The sequence below is a fragment of the Oncorhynchus clarkii genome, chromosome 30, assembly GCF_045791955.1.
Source record: "Oncorhynchus clarkii lewisi isolate Uvic-CL-2024 chromosome 30, UVic_Ocla_1.0, whole genome shotgun sequence".
Classification (NCBI taxonomy): Eukaryota; Metazoa; Chordata; class Actinopteri; order Salmoniformes; family Salmonidae; genus Oncorhynchus; species Oncorhynchus clarkii.
In genome coordinates, this window is record NC_092176.1 from 14,723,670 (window position 1) to 14,742,127 (window position 18,458).

The 18,458-nt window shown below is 46.0% G+C and overlaps 1 protein-coding gene across 1 annotated transcript in view; it reads left to right on the plus strand.

The window, feature by feature from the left end:
• Positions 1-5,638: 5,638 nt before the first annotated feature.
• Positions 5,639-18,458, plus strand: part of LOC139389641 (RIMS-binding protein 2-like) — a 37,936-nt gene continuing 25,116 nt past the window's right edge. Inside the window, exons 1-9 of the mRNA XM_071136505.1 lie at positions 5,639-5,743; positions 9,771-9,821; positions 10,424-10,444; positions 11,876-11,917; positions 12,354-12,564; positions 13,309-13,463; positions 14,100-14,179; positions 14,671-14,780; positions 15,093-16,508. Of these exons, the coding sequence (XP_070992606.1) occupies positions 5,642-5,743; positions 9,771-9,821; positions 10,424-10,444; positions 11,876-11,917; positions 12,354-12,564; positions 13,309-13,463; positions 14,100-14,179; positions 14,671-14,780; positions 15,093-16,508 (2,188 nt within the window). The 5' untranslated portion in view covers positions 5,639-5,641. The remainder of the gene's footprint in view (positions 5,744-9,770; positions 9,822-10,423; positions 10,445-11,875; positions 11,918-12,353; positions 12,565-13,308; positions 13,464-14,099; positions 14,180-14,670; positions 14,781-15,092; positions 16,509-18,458) is intronic.

Here is an 18,458-nt window from a genome sequence, read left to right on the forward strand (position 1 = left end):
AACCCTGTTACCCATAGATAGACAGGCTAGAATAACACATCAACCCTGTTACCCATAGATAGACAGGCTAGCATAACACGTCAACACTGTTACCCATAGATAGACAGGCTAGCATAACACGTCAACCCTGTTACCCATAGATAGACAGGCTAGAATAACACGTCAACCCTGTTACCCATAGATAGACAGGCTAGCATAACACGTCAACACTGTTACCCATAGATAGACAGGCTAGAATAACACTTCAACCTTGTTACCCATAGATAGACAGGCTAGAATAACACATAAACACTGTTACCCATAGATAGACAGGCTAGAATAACACATCAACCCTGTTACCCATAGATAGACAGGCTAGCATAACACATCAACCCTGTTACCCATAGATAGACAGGCTAGCATAACACGTCAACCCTGTTACCCATAGATAGACAGGCTAGAATAACACATCAACCCTGTTACCCATAGATAAACAGGCTAGAATAACACGTCAACACTGTTACCCATAGATAGACAGGCTAGAATAACACATCAACCCTGTTACCCATAGATAGACAGGCTAGAATAACACGTCAACCCTGTTACCCATAGATAGACAGGCTAGAATAACACATCAACCCTGTTACCTATAGATAGACAGGCTAGAATAACATGTCAACCCTGTTACCCATAGATAGACAGGCTAGAATAACACGTCAACCCTGTTACCTATAGATAGACAGGCTAGAATAACACGTCAACCCTGTTACCCATAGATAGACAGGCTAGAATAACACACCAACACTGTTACCCATAGATAGACAGGCTAGAATAACACGTCCCATAGATAGACAGGCTAGAATAACTGTTACCCATAGATAGACAGGCTAGAATAACACATCAACCCTGTTACCTATAGATAGACAGGCTAGAATAACATGTCAACCCTGTTACCCATAGATAGACAGGCTAGAATAACACGTCAACCCTGTTACCTATAGATAGACAGGCTAGAATAACACGTCAACCCTGTTACCCATAGATAGACAGGCTAGAATAACACACCAACACTGTTACCCATAGATAGACAGGCTAGCATAACACGTCAACCCTGTTACCCATAGATAGACAGGCTAGAATAACACATCAACCCTGTTACCCATAGATAGACAGGCTAGAATAACACATCAACCCTGTTACCTATAGATAGACAGGCTAGAATAACATGTCAACCCTGTTACCCATAGATAGACAGGCTAGAATAACACGTCAACCCTGTTACCTATAGATAGACAGGCTAGAATAACACGTCAACCCTGTTACCCATAGATAGACAGGCTAGAATAACACACCAACACTGTTACCCATAGATAGACAGGCTAGAATAACACGTCAACCCTGTTACCCATAGATAGACAGGCTAGCATGACACGTCAACACTGTTACCCATAGATAGACAGGCTAGAATAACACATCAACCCTGTTACCCATAGATAGACAGGCTAGCATAACACATCAACCCTGTTACCCATAGATAGACAGGCTAGCATAACACGTCAACACTGTTACCCATAGATAGACAGGCTAGCATAACACGTCAACCCTGTTACCCATAGATAGACAGGCTAGAATAACACGTCAACCCTGTTACCCATAGATAGACAGGCTAGAATAACACGTCAACCCTGTTACCCATAGATAGACAGGCTAGAATAACACACCAACACTGTTACCCATAGATAGACAGGCTAGCATAACACGTCAACCCTGTTACCCATAGATAGACAGGCTAGAATAACACATCAACCCTGTTACCCATAGATAGACAGGCTAGAATAACACGTCAACCCTGTTACCCATAGATAGACAGGCTAGAATAACACATCAACCCTGTTACCCATAGATAGACAGGCTAGAATAACACGTCAACCCTGTTACCCATAGATAGACAGGCTAGAATAACACATCAACCCTGTTACCTATAGATAGACAGGCTAGAATAACATGTCAACCCTGTTACCCATAGATAGACAGGCTAGAATAACACGTCAACCCTGTTACCTATAGATAGACAGGCTAGAATAACACGTCAACCCTGTTACCCATAGATAGACAGGCTAGAATAACACACCAACACTGTTACCCATAGATAGACAGGCTAGAATAACACGTCAACCCTGTTACCCATAGATAGACAGGCTAGCATGACACGTCAACACTGTTACCCATAGATAGACAGGCTAGAATAACACATCAACCCTGTTACCCATAGATAGACAGACTAGCATAACACATCAACCCTGTTACCCATAGATAGACAGGCTAGAATAACACATCAACCCTGTTACCCATAGATAGACAGGCTAGCATAACACGTCAACACTGTTACCCATAGATAGACAGGCTAGCATAACACGTCAACCCTGTTACCCATAGATAGACAGGCTAGAATAACACGTCAACCCTGTTACCCATAGATAGACAGGCTAGCATAACACGTCAACACTGTTACCCATAGATAGACAGGCTAGAATAACACTTCAACCTTGTTACCCATAGATAGACAGGCTAGAATAACACATAAACACTGTTACCCATAGATAGACAGGCTAGAATAACACATCAACCCTGTTACCCATAGATAGACAGGCTAGCATAACACATCAACCCTGTTACCCATAGATAGACAGGCTAGCATAACACGTCAACCCTGTTACCCATAGATAGACAGGCTAGAATAACACATTAACCCTGTTACCCATAGATAGACAGGCTAGAATAACACGTCAACCCTGTTACCCATAGATAGACAGGCTAGAATAACACATCAACCCTGTTACCCATAGATAGACAGGCTAGAATAACACGTCAACCCTGTTACCCATAGATAGACAGGCTAGAATAACACATCAACCCTGTTACCTATAGATAGACAGGCTAGAATAACATGTCAACCCTGTTACCCATAGATAGACAGGCTAGAATAACACGTCAACCCTGTTACCCATAGATAGACAGGCTAGAATAACACGTCAACCCTGTTACCCATAGATAGACAGGCTAGCATGACACGTCAACACTGTTACCCATAGATAGACAGGCTAGAATAACACATCAACCCTGTTACCCATAGATAGACAGGCTAGCATAACACATCAACCCTGTTACCCATAGATAGACAGGCTAGAATAACACATCAACCCTGTTACCCATAGATAGACAGGCTAGAATAACACGTCAACCCTGTTACCCATAGATAGACAGGCTAGCATGACACGTCAACACTGTTACCCATAGATAGACAGGCTAGAATAACACATCAACCCTGTTACCCATAGATAGACAGGCTAGCATAACACATCAACCCTGTTACCCATAGATAGACAGGCTAGAATAACACATCAACCCTGTTACCCATAGATAGACAGGCTAGCATAACACGTCAACCCTGTTACCCATAGATAGACAGGCTAGAATAACACATCAACCCTGTTACCCATAGATAGACAGGCTAGAATAACACGTCAACCTTGTTACCCATAGATAGACAGGCTAGAATAACACGTCAACCTTGTTACCCATAGATAGACAGGCTAGAATAACATGTCAACACTGTTACCCATAGATAGACAGGCTAGAATAACACGTCAACCCTGTTACCCATAGATAGACAGGCTAGAATAACACGTCAACCCTGTTACCCAAAGATAGACAGGCTAGAATAACACGTCAACCCTGTTACCCATAGATAGACAGGCTAGAATAACACGTCAACCCTGTTACCCAAAGATAGACAGGCTAGAATAACACGTCAACCCTGTTACCCATAGATAGACAGGCTAGAATAACACATCAACCCTGTTACCCATAGATAGACAGGCTAGAATAACACTTCAACCCTGTTACCCATAGATAGACAGGCTAGAATAACACATCAACCCTGTTACCTATAGATAGACAGGCTAGAATAACATGTCAACCCTGTTACCTATAGATAGACAGGCTAGAATAACATGTCAACCCTGTTACCCATAGATAGACAGGCTAGAATAACACGTCAACCTTGTTACCCATAGATAGACAGGCTAGAATAACACGTCAACCCTGTTACCCATAGATAGACAGGCTAGAATAACACGTCAACCCTGTTACCCATAGATAGACAGGCTAGAATAACACATCAACCCTGTTACCCATAGATAGACAGGCTAGAATAACACGTCAACCCTGTTACCCATAGATAGACAGGCTAGAATAACACGTCAACCCTGTTACCTATAGATAGACAGGCTAGAATAACACGTCAACCCTGTTACCCATAGATAGACAGGCTAGAATAACACATCAACCCTGTTACCCATAGATAGACAGGCTAGAATAACACGTCAACCCTGTTACCCATAGATAGACAGGCTAGAATAACACGTCAACCCTGTTACCCATAGATAGACAGGCTAGAATAACACATCAACACTGTTACCCATAGATAGACAGGCTAGAATAACACGTCAACCCTGTTACCCATAGATAGACAGGCTAGAATAACACATCAACACTGTTACCCATAGATAGACAGGCTAGAATAACACGTCAACCCTGTTACCCATAGATAGACAGGCTAGAATAACACGTCAACCCTGTTCAATTGCTCCTCCCTGAGGTACACAACAAGCTTCCATTTCCCCTGTCACAAGAGGATTTATGGCTGATTTAATCATCAACCCTGATGCTTTATTTGGCATTTAATAGGCACTAAGTCTTTTACTCTTTTCAATTGAACCTCTTTAGATGAGAACATGTTTTTATTAAGTTAAACATGTGCCCTTTGTGACAGAATGTTAAAATGAAGTGAAATCAAACTTTTATTTACACATCTCAAAAGGCACCGAATTGGTGGAATGACCCAGATGTATGTCGGACGGCATGAAAATGTCCTTTGCTTTCTCCCCTCTAACAACTCTGGAACTCTGATTCTTTACATTTAAATGAAAGCAATAAGATGATTGGATGGCACTTTGACATAAGGAAGGCCTTACATTAAGCCTTGGTTTTGTTTGGCTTCTTTAGTTGTTATGGACGACCACGGACAAGTGAGCATGCCTTGGAGTTTGCTAACCCTTTTCATGTAACTAAAAACCATGTATTGATCATGCGAACACAACATTGATGAGGACAGCTCTTCTGTAATGAGACTTCAAACTCAGGTATTGTGTTACCCAAAGGGGACAGCAAACTGAAAATGGTTGATTGATGATTGGTTGATCATGCACAGCAAAGCTTCTCCAGTTCTCGTCCTTAAACTCTGTTCCAACACACTGTACATTCTAGTATGGATTTGGAAGTTAATATCCAGGATTTGGGAGGTAACACCTTAACTTGATCTCTCTGATTTAGATAATTTGATACAAACTGTAAATTGACATTTGTTATTGACATTGGTCACATTGGTGTTTTGACAGGCTAACATCTGCCTGAAGTGTGTAAGACTTGAGGTCCAGTAAAATGTCAACAAGCTCATTATTTGTAAAGTGTGAGCCAGGAGCTTGTTGAGGACAGAGGACTGGAGACTTGTGGCATGTAATCCTGATGTCATGGGTTTTTAGTTCTACTAACAGCAGCCCTCTCTATGCCCTTCCCCCCCACGCCCTCTTCGTAACAGCATATGCGCGAGGCTGCAGAGCGGAGGCAGCAGCTAGAGTTGGAGCATGAGCAAGCCTTGGCTGTACTCAATGCAAAGCAGCAGGAAATTGACCTTCTGCAGAAGGTAAGGCACACCAGGTCACCATGCCATTGCTAGCTGCATGGGGAGGGGGGTGACCCATCTTGTTAGCCCAGTGCTGGGTCAGAGGTCAAAGAGCTTTGTGTTGAGCACTACTACAGTTACAGAGTATCCTCTTAAATCCCCTCCTTCAGATGTCTGTCTGCCTGTCTGTCAGCCCCCCAGGCAATGGCAAGATAGTCCTGGAACCAAGTAACTCAGTAACAGGCTCTTACTCTGCTATGGGGAGCAGATTAGCACAGTGAAAACTTAGATCAGACTTGACGTTTTTTGGTGGCTTGCTAAAAGGCTGGCCCAGATGATTTGATGTTTTGCCTGCCTCCTCTGAGCTGACGTCAAGCTAGCGCAGCGATTACATGAGAGTGTGAACGTGATAGGAAGTGTCACATAAACACCTCATCTGGAATCATCAGCCCTGTTCGCTCTGTCTCTCGCTCACTCTCTCTCGCTCTCTCTCACGCTCTCTCTCTCTCGCTCTCTCTCACGTTCTCTCTCGCTCTCTCTCTCACGCTCTCTCTCGCTCTCTCTCTCACGCTCTCTCTCTCTCGCTCTCTCTCACGTTCTCTCTCGCTCTCTCTCTCACGCTCTCTCTCGCTCTCTCTCACGCTCTCTCTCTCTCTCTCTCTCGCTCTCTTGCGCACTCTCACGCTCTCTCTCTTGCTCTCTCTCACGCTCTCTTTCATGCTCTCTCTCACGCTCTCTCTCACGCTCTCTCTCACGCTCTCTCTTGCTCTCTCATGCTCTCTCTCAGTCTCTTGCTCTCTCTCACGCTCTCTCTCACGCTCTCTCTCACGCTCGCTCTCACGCTCTCTCTCTCTTGCTCTCGCTCTTGCTCTCTCACGCTCTCTCTCACTCTTGCTCTCTTTCTTGCTCTTTCTCTTGCTCTCTCTCGCTCTCTCTCGCTCTCTCTCACGCTCTCTCTCTTGCTCTCTCTCGCGCTCTCTCTCACGCTCTCTCTCTCGCTCTCTCTAACGCTCTCTCGCGCTCTCTCACGCTCTCTCTCACGCTCTCTTTCATGCTCTCTCTCACGCTCTCTCACGCTCTCTCTTGCTCTCTCTCACGCTCTCTCATGTTCTCTCGCTTTCTTGCTCTCTCTCACGCTCTCTCTCACGCTCTCTCTCACGCTCTCTCTCACGCTCTCTTTCATGCTCTCTCTCACGCTCTCTCACGCTCTCTCTTGCTCTCTCTCACGCTCTCTCATGTTCTCTCGCTTTCTTGCTCTCTCTCACGCTCTCTCTCACGCTCTCTCTCACGCTCTCTCACGCTCTCTTGCTCTTTCTCACGCTCTCTCTCGCCCTCTTGCTCTCTCACGCTCTCTCTTGCTCTCTCACGCTCTCTCTCATGCTCTCTCTCATGCTCTCTCTCACGCTCTCTCTTGCTCTCTCACGCTCTCTTGCTCTCTCTCTTGCTTTCTCTCGCGCTCTCTCTAGCTCTCTCTCGCGCTCTCTCTCTCACGCTTTCTCTCACACTCTCTCTCTTGCTCTCTCTCTTGCTCTTTCTCTTGCTCTCTCTCGCTCGCTCTCTCTCACGCTCTCTCTCACGCTCTCTTGCTCTCTCTCTCTTGCTCTCTCTCGCTCTCTCTCACGCTCTCTTTCACGCTCTCTCTCACGCTCTCTCTCACACTCTCTCTCTTGCTCTCTCTCAGCTCTCTCTCACGCTCTCTCTCAATCTCTCTCTCTTGATATCTCTCTTGCACTCTCTCTCGCGTTCTCTCTCATGCTCTCTTTCTCTCTCTCTCACGCTCTCTGTCTTGCTCTCTCTCTCACGCTCTCTCTCACGCTCTCTCTCTTGCTCTCTCTCTTGCTCTCTCTCTCTCGCGTTCTCTCTCACGCTCTCTTGCTCTCTCTCTCACGCTCTCTCTCTTGCTCTCTCTCTCATGCTCTCTCTCACGCTCTCTCTCAATCTCTCTCTTTTGCTATCTCTCTTGCACTCTCTCTCGCGTTCTCTCTCACGCTCTCTTGCTCTCTCTCTCACGCTCTCTGTCTTGCTCTCTCTCTCACGCTCTCTCTCACGCTCTCTCTCTTGCTCTCTCTCTTGCTCTCTCTCTCGCGTTCTTTCTCACGCTCTCTTGCTCTCTCTCTCACGCTCTCTCTCTTGCTCTCTCTCTCGCGCTCTCTCTCACGCTCTCTCTCACGCTCTCTCTCTTGCTCTCTCTCTTGCTCTCTCTCACGCACTCTCTCACGCTCTCTCTCTTGCTCTCTCTCTTGCTCTCTCTCTTGCTCTCTCTCACGCTCTCTCTCTTGCTCTCTCTCACGCTCTCTCTCTTGCTCTCTCTCACGCTCTCTCTCTTGCTCTCTCTCACGCTCTCTCTCTTGCTCTCTCTCACGCTCTCTCTCTTGCTCTCTTTCATGCTCTCTCTCATGCTCTCTCTCACACTCTCTCTCTTGCTCTCTCTCTTGCTCTCTTTCATGCTCTCTCTCATGCTCTCTCTCACGCTCTCTCTCTTGCTCTCTCTCTTGCTCTCTTTCACGCTCTCTTGCTCTCTCTAACGCCCTCTCTCGCTCTCTCGCTCTCTCTCACGCTCTCTCTCACGCTCTCTCTCTCACGCTCTCTCTCACGCTCTCTCACACGCTCTCTCACGCTCTCTCTCACGCTCTCTCTCGCTCTCTCACGCTCTCTCTCACGCTCTCTCTCGCTCTCTCACGCTCTCTCTCACGCTCTCTCTCATGCTCTCTCTCATGCTCTCTTTCACGCTCTCTCTCTTGCTCTCTCTCTTGCTCTCTCTCACGCTCTCTCTCACGCTCTCTCTCGCTCTCTCTCTCTTGCTCTCTCTCTTGCTCTTTCTCTTGCTCTCTCTCGCTCTCTCACGCTCTCTCTCACGCTCTCTCTCATGCTCTCTCTCACGATCTCTCTCTTGCTCTCTCTCTTGCTCTCTCTCTTGCTCTCTCTCTTGCTCTCTCTCTTGCTCTCTCTCACGCTCTCTCTCCTGCTCTCTCTCTTGCTCTCTCACACTCTCTCTCTTGCTCTCTCTCATGCTCTCTCTTGCTCTCTCTCATACTCTCTCTCTTGCTCTCTCTCATGCTCTCTCTCATGCTCTCTCTCTTGCTCTCTCTCATGCTCTCTCTCTTGCTCTCTCTCTTGCTCTCTCTCACGCTCTCTCTCACGCTCTCTCTTGCGCTCTCTCTCTTGCTCTCTCTCACACTCTCTCTCACGTTCTCTCTCTTGCTCTCTCTCTTGCTCTCTCTCTCATGCTCTCTCTTGCTCTCTCTCTTGCTCTCTCTCTTGCTCTCTCTCTTGCTCTCTCTCTTGCTCTCTCTCGCGCTCTCTCTCTTGCTCTCTCTCGCGCTCTCTCTCGCGCTCTCTCTCGCGTTCTCTGTCGCGCTCTCTCTCGCGCTCTCTCTCGCGCTCTCTCTCGCGTTCTCTCTCGCGCTCTCTCTCGCGCTCTCTCTCGCGTTCTCTCTCGCGCTCTCTCTCGCGCTCTCTCTCGCGTTCTCTCTCGCGCTCTCTCTCGCGCTCTCTCTGTGTATGTGTCTTGCCGTTTGCGCTGCTTATTTTCCAGTTGGCCATAAATATGCAAAATGAGCTCATTACAGCGTTCTCTTTCTATAGACCCTGGCTACTTTCTGCGTTCGCTATACAGTGAATTGCCTGCGAAGTGGATTCGTGAAATTGTAAAGTGTGCAGATGTTCTCCCATTCATGTGGAACGTTAGTTTCTCAACAGATGTTCCCAGTCACATTAAGTAAACTAGCATGCATTATTTTATGTTGTATTGTACAGTACAATGGGTTTATATCACACAAAGATGAATCATTTAGAATAGCCCTGCAGTCGAGTTTCAGGAGAGCACTACAGATGTATATTGAAGATACATGGTGAATAGTTTGTTATAATTGTTTGAATGTTTACACACCATTGTTGTCATAAATGGCCTTTGTAACAGCTCAAGCAGTGTCTTCCAACTTGAGTGTTTTTCAGTGCTGTCCAGCCAGGTCCCAGTTGTCCGGTTGTAGAGGTCATTTGTTGTGTGTGTGCTGAATGGAACACAGCCTCCCCATTTTATGTTTTACAGGCTCAGGTTGAGGCTAAGAAGGAGCATGAGGGCGCCGTTCATCTGTTAGAGGTGAGTGTCAGGGCATTGGGGGGTGACTGGCCGTGTTGTTGTGTGTGTGTGTTTGTGTGTTTGTGTGTTTGTGTGTGTGTGTGTGTGTGTGTGTGTGTGTGTGTGTGTGTGTGTGTGTGTGTGTGTGTGTGTCTGACATGTTCTACTCCTCTCAACTCTACTAGCTCAGTGTGTGAGACCATGTGCACTCTGTTGAAGGTTGTGAATGTGGCATGCATGAAGACTAAGGGCCAGATGGAGTAACAGATTTTTGCCCATTTTCACGTGATAACTTTATTGTGATGATTTGAAGTCTATAACGTATACCCATGTAACTAGCGAGTGCAAAATAAGAACATAACAGTGCTTTTGATATGACAAATTAGCTATTGTGTTTTGTAAATGTATTTGCAGCATATTCAAACAGTATATCCACATGCTGTATATCGTTATTGATCATTGTATTATTTGATATTTGTGGTTTATTGTTAACAATAAATGATTTTGCATGAGTGCTACTGAAAATCTTCTGTTTTGATTTCAAGGTGTGTGTGAGTGTTCATGTGGAACTGTGCCTAATTTCTTTTCACTGTGTTATTGGTGTGTGTTTTATGCATATACAGAACCACTTGGACAGCATGCAGGTATTTCAGAATAGTTTTTATTTACTTGGTATTTTAATCTGCCTGTACACTAATCAGGGGTATATCCCCCCTTTTCTTTGGCTCTCTGGAAGTAAATGTTCATGGAATGACAGTTCAGAATTGAAAGTGGTAATGATTTGGGAGTAAATTGCTTGTGATATTTTATGCATAAGTCAAACCAAGGTGGCAGTCCCTCAAGAGGTCATGCTGATTTTGATGGGAGATATTTGCTTTAGATTTATTCTCATTTTAAAACGTGAAGATTCAAGAGCTGAACAATGTCATATACTGGACGTGAAACAATGGCCAGTCGTTTATTCATTGATGAGGTTTTTCTGTTGTAGCTAGCTGCAATGTTGTTGTATCAGTGCAGACAGATTTTTTTTCCAGTTCTTGAATGTTTCCTTTTCAAAGGCAAGGCTGTCCTTTCCATACAGTGATGACTCATACTCTCCACCTCCATTCAGCTTGACATCAAAGCATGTGCAAGCATCCACACTCCACTTGGCTCGTAGCCCGCACTGCTTATCGGACAGACACTGGGGATATGGGTTGTCACAGGACAGAGCAGGACAGAAGGTCTGACTGGGACGCAGGAGAGGCTCTTATCATCCCTAACTTTAGTTATGGCTTCATTCTAATGTCTGAGGGGATTCTGCTTAGATGCTGGCATAATGGAAACCATGTATATTATGAGGACGTTCTAACATTCTGATTTGACAAAAAATAAGCAGACTTCCAGACGTAAAGAGGGAAAGACCCATTTGATCCTATCATCCTGCTCTGACGAATTCATTCTGGTTGGCGTTGCATGCAGTGTGTTTCACTAGGCTGCTACAGTACTGGTCATACCCACCCAGGGGAGGGCTTTGAGATGGTGATAGGCTAACCACCCTCTGTGCTAATGCACAAACCCATTGAATCATATGCAGCGATTGCAAAGGTCATTCCTCTAATAGCATGTTCACGCGCTGGCAAACAATAACTTGTTCGTATGAAAGTCAGAGCTGAACAAAACGCCACAGACATTGTGCATTAGGCATCACTTTGCTTTGGGGAGTGCATGCAGGAAATGACATGGTAACTTTAGCAACACTCTCAGGGTGGTCTGATGAAGGGGCTGATTTGGGTTTATTTGATAAGGGGTTGTCTGTCGACATTTGATGGTTAACACTCAACACTTACCCCTGCCCAAGAGAAGATCATGAGCTGGGCACATCTGGGGTTTCTGCTAGGCCTGCCCATGCTCCCACTGCACTGTGGTCTCCTTTCAATGGGCCGGTGTGTGGTTACAGACAGTATTTCACTGTAGACAGCCAAGGATTTGACTGCATGGTTCTATGATGTTTTGAATTGCTCTTGCCCCTCTTTTGTCAGCTTCGTAACTCATGATGACTCTTGCCTTTATTTTACTATCTCTGTTCAATGAAGTTGAGGAGCATTCCCCGCGCTTTGAACACAGTGCAGTTTTTGGTATGCATACTTCCTCTTAGCAAGAGGCTGCTCTATAGAATAATGTGCATTAACTGTAGTCCTGCATGTGATCTGCTTACTGTCACTAGTTTAGGTGTTTATGACTGACCTGTATTTTGCCTGGTAGGAACTTTAAGACGTCAACTCCCTTTTCTCTGTAAGGAATGAAACCCACGTTTTTAAAGTCCAATATCTCATCCTACCTCATGTTGTGTGTGTGTGTGTGTGTGTGTGTGTGTGTGTGTGTGTGTGTGTGTGTGTGTGTGTGTGTGTGTGTGTGTGTGTGTGTGTGTGTGTGTGTGTGTGTGTGTGTGTGTGTGTATTTAGACAAGTATACCGATTCTTCTCCTTCTCTCACTTTCTTTCTTTCCTTCTGTTACTTTCTCTTTTGTCTCTTTCTCCCTCTCTTTCTCTCTAACTCGCTCTCTGTCGCCAGGCAAAAGTCCGAGAGCTGGAGGAGAAATGTCGGACACAGAGTGAGCAGTTCAACCTCCTGTCCAAAGAGCTGGAGAAGTTCCGGCTACAGACTGGAAAGTTTGATATCCTTGGCAGTGGCGCCAATCCCTTAACAGCGGGTGAAACCCCCGGATCTCCCAACAAATCCCTCTCCCAGCTCCTCAACGGGCTGGCTACCCCCACAGTGAAAGGTTAGAGGAATCCCAGAAGAACGTTGTTTCAGCTTGCCTGTGTACTCTACGTCATAGACCACAGCCCATAGACGACAATATAACCGTTATTTCAGTTATCTGTGAGCTGTATGTGAGAGGTTTGAACAGTCGAATTAGACAGTGGGAGGAGTAGAGCAAAACAACTCCAGAGTACATTTGAAATAAACAACCCAGTATTATGAAGATGGAAAGAGAAACGTGCAGCTGCTACTGAAATTGGAGATCTGTAAGGCAACGCTTGTGACGTACATGGAAGAACATCGAGCAAGTCATGAAATAATCAATCATGATACTGTGTGACATAGCCTTTACCACAGCTTGGCAAATGCTCGTTGTTAACTTAAATAAGTAAATACATGCCAATAATACTGACCTTTACGTTGGGCCGGTGCCTGGGATCTGACTCTCCTGATTACATAAGGATCTGTATTGTAGACCATGTTTTTTAGAACACTAATGCAATTATGATTCTTATTTCTCTAATTGTTAATGGGTTGTAATCCTGTGGTTTCTTGTAATGTTATACGGTATCATGTATTTCGGTATCTTAGCAAATGAAGTATGGATGATGATGACAAATTACCATCACATGATGAAAAGGAGAACTAATAGTGATATATAGCACTCCATTTTGGACATTACTATTACTATTCACAGATAGAAGTATGTGCGGTAGGCGCGGTCATGTGTCAGATCGGAGCTGTTCCTTTGTTTTGCCCCCAGGCAATGAGAGTCCGCTGAGCAGATCTGTGATCTCTGAGTTCATCCGACCGCTCCAGATCAGTGGGGACAAGCCGGAGCTCCTGTCTGTAAAGCCAACATTCCTCACCCGCAGCAGCAGCCAAGCTGAGAGCTCCCAACGGGCCCTCCTCACCGAGGTGGGCCCTACTAGGTCCCCTACTAACAGCGTCCATCTGCATGTCCCTCCCTCCGCTCATTCGAACTCAAACTAACCACTCATTCAGTGTCATTCCATGTTAAGCCTCTGACATGAAATATGCTGTTCTTGAAATAGGAGAGTGCGTGGATGGCCCTGCTTGAATGGGCCTAATGAGGATGGACTAAATAGTTTGCTTGCTCTTTCAAACGACCCCTCTGAAGATGGTAAAGAATGTATTACACTAATGTTACAGAATTACAGCATCTATTACATGTTTGCAAAATTTCTTCCTGTTATGAAAGTGTAAGCTGAAGTCCCGCTCCGGTCGAGAGGCAGGACTGAGGAAACAGTGAGGCAGAGAGGATGGGGTGTGAAATGGCCGATCTGTTGACTTTTTACTCTCCTCTGCTGGGAGGACTGGCAGGTTTACACAGTGTTTAAAGGAGAAGATTATAGTCTCAGCGATCATGAAAGGCCAAATCAGTCTCACTGATTTCCACAATAGAGAGCATAACATGTATTTAAATTGCATAAGGAAAACCTAGGGTCGTACTAAGAAAATAATATGATAAGTGAGAAAAGAAATCTTATTATATTTGGCTGTTACATCTCTCAAGGTTTGCTCTCTCACCAGATGGACAAAGAACTAAGCTCAACGACTAGGACCAAGAAGAGGTTCACAGGCAAGGTCCGTCTGTGCGTCGCCCGGTACAGGTGAGAGGAGGGAGCTGCTTTGAGATGCCTTACACTACAGTGTCATATAAAAATGCATCCCTGCACAGCCCATTTCAACAGTGTATCCCACTGAGGTTTGAACTCACCTCTTAATAATGATGCCGTGCTCTGCTCTCACCAAAGATAACTGTCAGCAGAACAAATTGGAATCCCCCAGAACAAAGGCAAATACATGAATGAAACCCAGTGCTGTCCACCCACACTGCTTCTCTCTTTTAGTATGTTGGAAAATGTTATATTTTGCTTTAGTTTTTTAATGCAGCTTTCAGTAATTCCCCTTACACAGAGTCACATACAGGTACTGCAGGGTTTGTGGCAAAAATTAAGACTGTGCTTGGATTTGAACCTGAATTCATCATCTAGCTTGAGATAATTCGCCTGAGATATTTCCACTTGTGTTGGGTTCAGAGGAGCAACACAGTGAGTTCATCAGTTTGACTCTATTGCCCTCTACTCTTTATTTCCCCTAGTTATAACCCCTGTAATGGGCCCAATGAGCATCCTGAGGCAGAGCTCCCCCTGGTGGCAGGGAAGTACCTCTACGTGTACGGCACCATGGATGATGACGGCTTCTATGAAGGTCTGATATCTCACTGTATTTTACCCTCTCTTGGTTAGAAACCGATCCACATGATTTAAAAATAATAATAATAATTTCAGAACAGAAGGATGTTGCTAAGAGACGGCATGGATTATGGTATGTATTTACTGTAAGGGCATTAGATGAGACAAGGATTAGGCAGTTGTGGATCAATCAGTGCTAATATGGCTTTTACGATTGTTATCTCCTCTTCACTGTACTGTGAGTGTTGTTGTCAATACTACTTACTGCTCTTCACAGTGAGTGTTGTTGTCAATACTACTTACTGCTCTGTCTCTCTCTGTTCCTCAGGAGAGCTGCTGGATGGACAGCAGGGCCTCGTCCCTTCCAACTTTGTGGACTTTGTTAAGGATGAGGAGATGCCCTCTGCTCAGCACAGGGACGGGGCCAAAGAGTCAGGCTACCTCAGTAGTAACCACAGCAGCCTGGGCTCCACAGGGCTGGGCAGCATGTGCCTGAGCAGCATCAGCAGCCTGCTGTCTGACAGTAAGCTGGACCTGGAGACCAGCCTGGAGAGAAACCTGGGGAGCAACCTCAGTTCCACTTTGGGTTCAACTCACTGTTCCACTCTTGGCAGCCACATGGGTTCCACTCACGGTTCCACTCTGGGCAGCCACATGGGTTCCACTCACGGTTCCACTCTGGGCAGCCACATGGGTTCCACTCTGGGCACCCACATGGATTCCACTCTGGGCAGCCACATGAGTTCCACCCACGGTTCCACTCTGGGTTCCACTCACTGTTCCACTCTGGGTTCCACTCACGGTTCCACTCTAGGCAGCCACATGGGTTCCACTCTGGGTTCCACTCACTGTTCCACTCTGGGTTCCACTCTAGGCAACCACATGGGTTCCACTCTGGGTTCCAGTCACGGTTCCACTCTAGGCAACCACATGGGTTCCACTCTGGGTTCCAGTCACGGTTCCAGTCACGGTTCCACTCTAGGCAACGACATGGGTTCCACTCTGGGTTCCAGTCACGGTTCCAGTCACGGTTCCACTGGCCTGGGTTCCAGTCTGAGCAGCACTCTGACTAGCCTTGGCAGCAGGATCCTGGGCATGGACTTTCTGGGCTCCATGGGTTCCTGCAGTAACGGGACAGGGACCCTGGATGTCAGCATTGACGAGATTGGTGAAAACATTGTGCCTTACCCTCGCCGCATCAATCTGATCAAACAGCTGGCCAAGAGTGTGATCGTGTGCTGGGACCCTCCGGTGGTGCCGCCCGGCTGGGGCTCCATCAGTGGCTACAACGTCCTGGTGGACAAGGAGGTGAGGATGAGTGTGCCTTTTGGAGGCAGGACAAAGTCGCTCGTTGAAAAGCTGAACCTGGCCACCAACACCTACCGCATCTCGGTGCAGAGCATCACGGAGCAAGGCCCGTCTGACGAGCTACGCTGCACACTGCTGGTGGGGAGGGACGTGGTGGTGGCTCCTTACTACCTGAGGGTGGACAACATCACACAGACCTCTGCTGAGCTCTCCTGGCAGCCTAGCAACAGCAACTACAGCCACACCATCTTCCTGAACGACGCTGAGTATGACATGGTGAAGGCAGGGGCCTACAAGTACCAGTTCTTCCAACTGAAGCCCATGACCGTTTACAAGGTGAAGGCTGTGGCGCGGACACACCAGATGCCTTGGCAGCTGCCCTTGGAGCACAGGGACAAGAGGGAGATCTCTGTGGAGTTCTGCACCCAGCCTGCAGGTCAGCCCTCCTACTACCTCTCCCCCATCATTAAAACCCAAACTTAGTCATCAGGTGACATTTTGCATAATTGTAAGAATTGCTTGGTGTAATGGATAGGTGTGTTTATGGATCGGTCTGCTTACATGTCTCCAAAAGAGGTGTACTCAGCATAACTGGCCTGGTTGTTTGTCTCTTCATGGGGTATTGAGGAGGCTGTGCAAGTGTAGCTAGTTCCTGCTTCTTCTGCTGCCTTTTGTATATCCAGCCTGAGTTCTCCTGCTCCCAAAACCATTTTTGTCTGGAAAGCATCTGGCAATTTAGGGTAAACACAGCAATCTATTTACTGTAGCTCTGACAAGCTTTGAGGCCATTATATTTACAGCCTTGTACCTGACAGACATCAAAAGGCTCACTTTCATTTTTCTGTCACTTTTTTGGGATTGCCCTCAAGGATTTGTGTGCGCTGGCTTTGAGAATGATGAGATGCACATGCTAAAGATGGAGGGAGAAACAGTGTGATGTATAGACGTCCAGGAAGCGTTTGCCGCAGGAGGCTGCATATCATCAGTGGACTAGAGAGAGAACCGATTCGGGAGGGAAACTCTAGATGCCTAATCGGTGTAAATAGTGTGTTCTGTAGCTCTATGGGATTGGTCCCCTGAGACCACCCTCTTGCTGAGAGAGAGAAGGACTCTTCCTGCTAGGCTTTCAATTTATAAGAGAATCACTTTACAACCACCTAAGAAGAACACTACCAATGATTTCCCTCTGTCTGGACTTTAGTAATCAATCCTACTAAAAAAAGACTGAGTGTGTCTAAAATACTGATCAATTGAAGAACAAGCTTGCTAAGTCCAACTGTACATTTTTGCAATCCTGAAATGAATTGAGCTGACTTATTGTACTGTCTAGCCGTGCTGAGTGTGTTGTAGGTTGGTTATTAGGAAGAGGAGGATAAGGTGTGAGGGAGGGGACAGGACAGGAGGGACAGCTTTACTAGGAGCTGTGTGTGTGTGTGTGTGTGTGTGTGTGTGTGTGTGTGTGTGTGAAGACAGCTGCAGCATGGGAGGGGGCTTATTGCCTGTGAACACAGTGGGCCTTCACCTCACAATGTGATGGTGGTGCTTGATAAGATAAAGACAGCATTTGAGAGGCTTTCAATTACTGGGGATTGATCTTGTTCCTGAGGATAAAGTCACCAGTTACATGATCCACTTTGTGCTCTCTGCCGTGACATAAGGTACCACAGTCCTCTCTCCGTGGATGTATTTGATGCCATTTCCATTGCAATACTGGAGCTTGGAACATGTTGGAATCAATAATAATGTCTGTCCACAGTGTGACTGGGTGTGAGCGCATCACATGGTCCGTTAAACTTATTGAACTCAGAGAGTCACCTGGAGCAGACTGTCTCAGCATCAGCCTCTAACACTAGTGTCTAGGAGGTTGGTTCTATACATGGAGTTGTTCTCTTCAAAAGTACTCTGTGTGTTGACTTTTGTTACGCTGTTGTATTTGAGTATAATGCATGTTGAGGTCTAACTAGCACCACTGCTTAACCAGAGATGGTTAGAAATAAGTGGGTGTATCATGCAATCTAAATGTCATACAAGGGTTATTCATCTTAGTTGTTTTTTCTCTGCATGAATGTACATAGATGGATGGGCTACACTGACAGGATGTAAATGCACATTTGAGCTCTCACCGACACTCATGATTTATAATAGTCACAGTTTAATGACTAGAATAGCTGAACGCTCAGAATGTCTACTGCTGAGTCCTCTTCAGAAAGGGGTGTACAAGGTAGGTATATATCTTATGACACTCATCTAGTGGAGAGATGTGATTTAGGATGTATTGACGCACATTATCAGACTGTGCTCTTCACTGCTCTGCGCTTCACTGCTCTGCTCTTCACTGCTCTGCTCTTCACTGCTCTGCCCTTCACTGCTTTGCTCTTCACTGCTC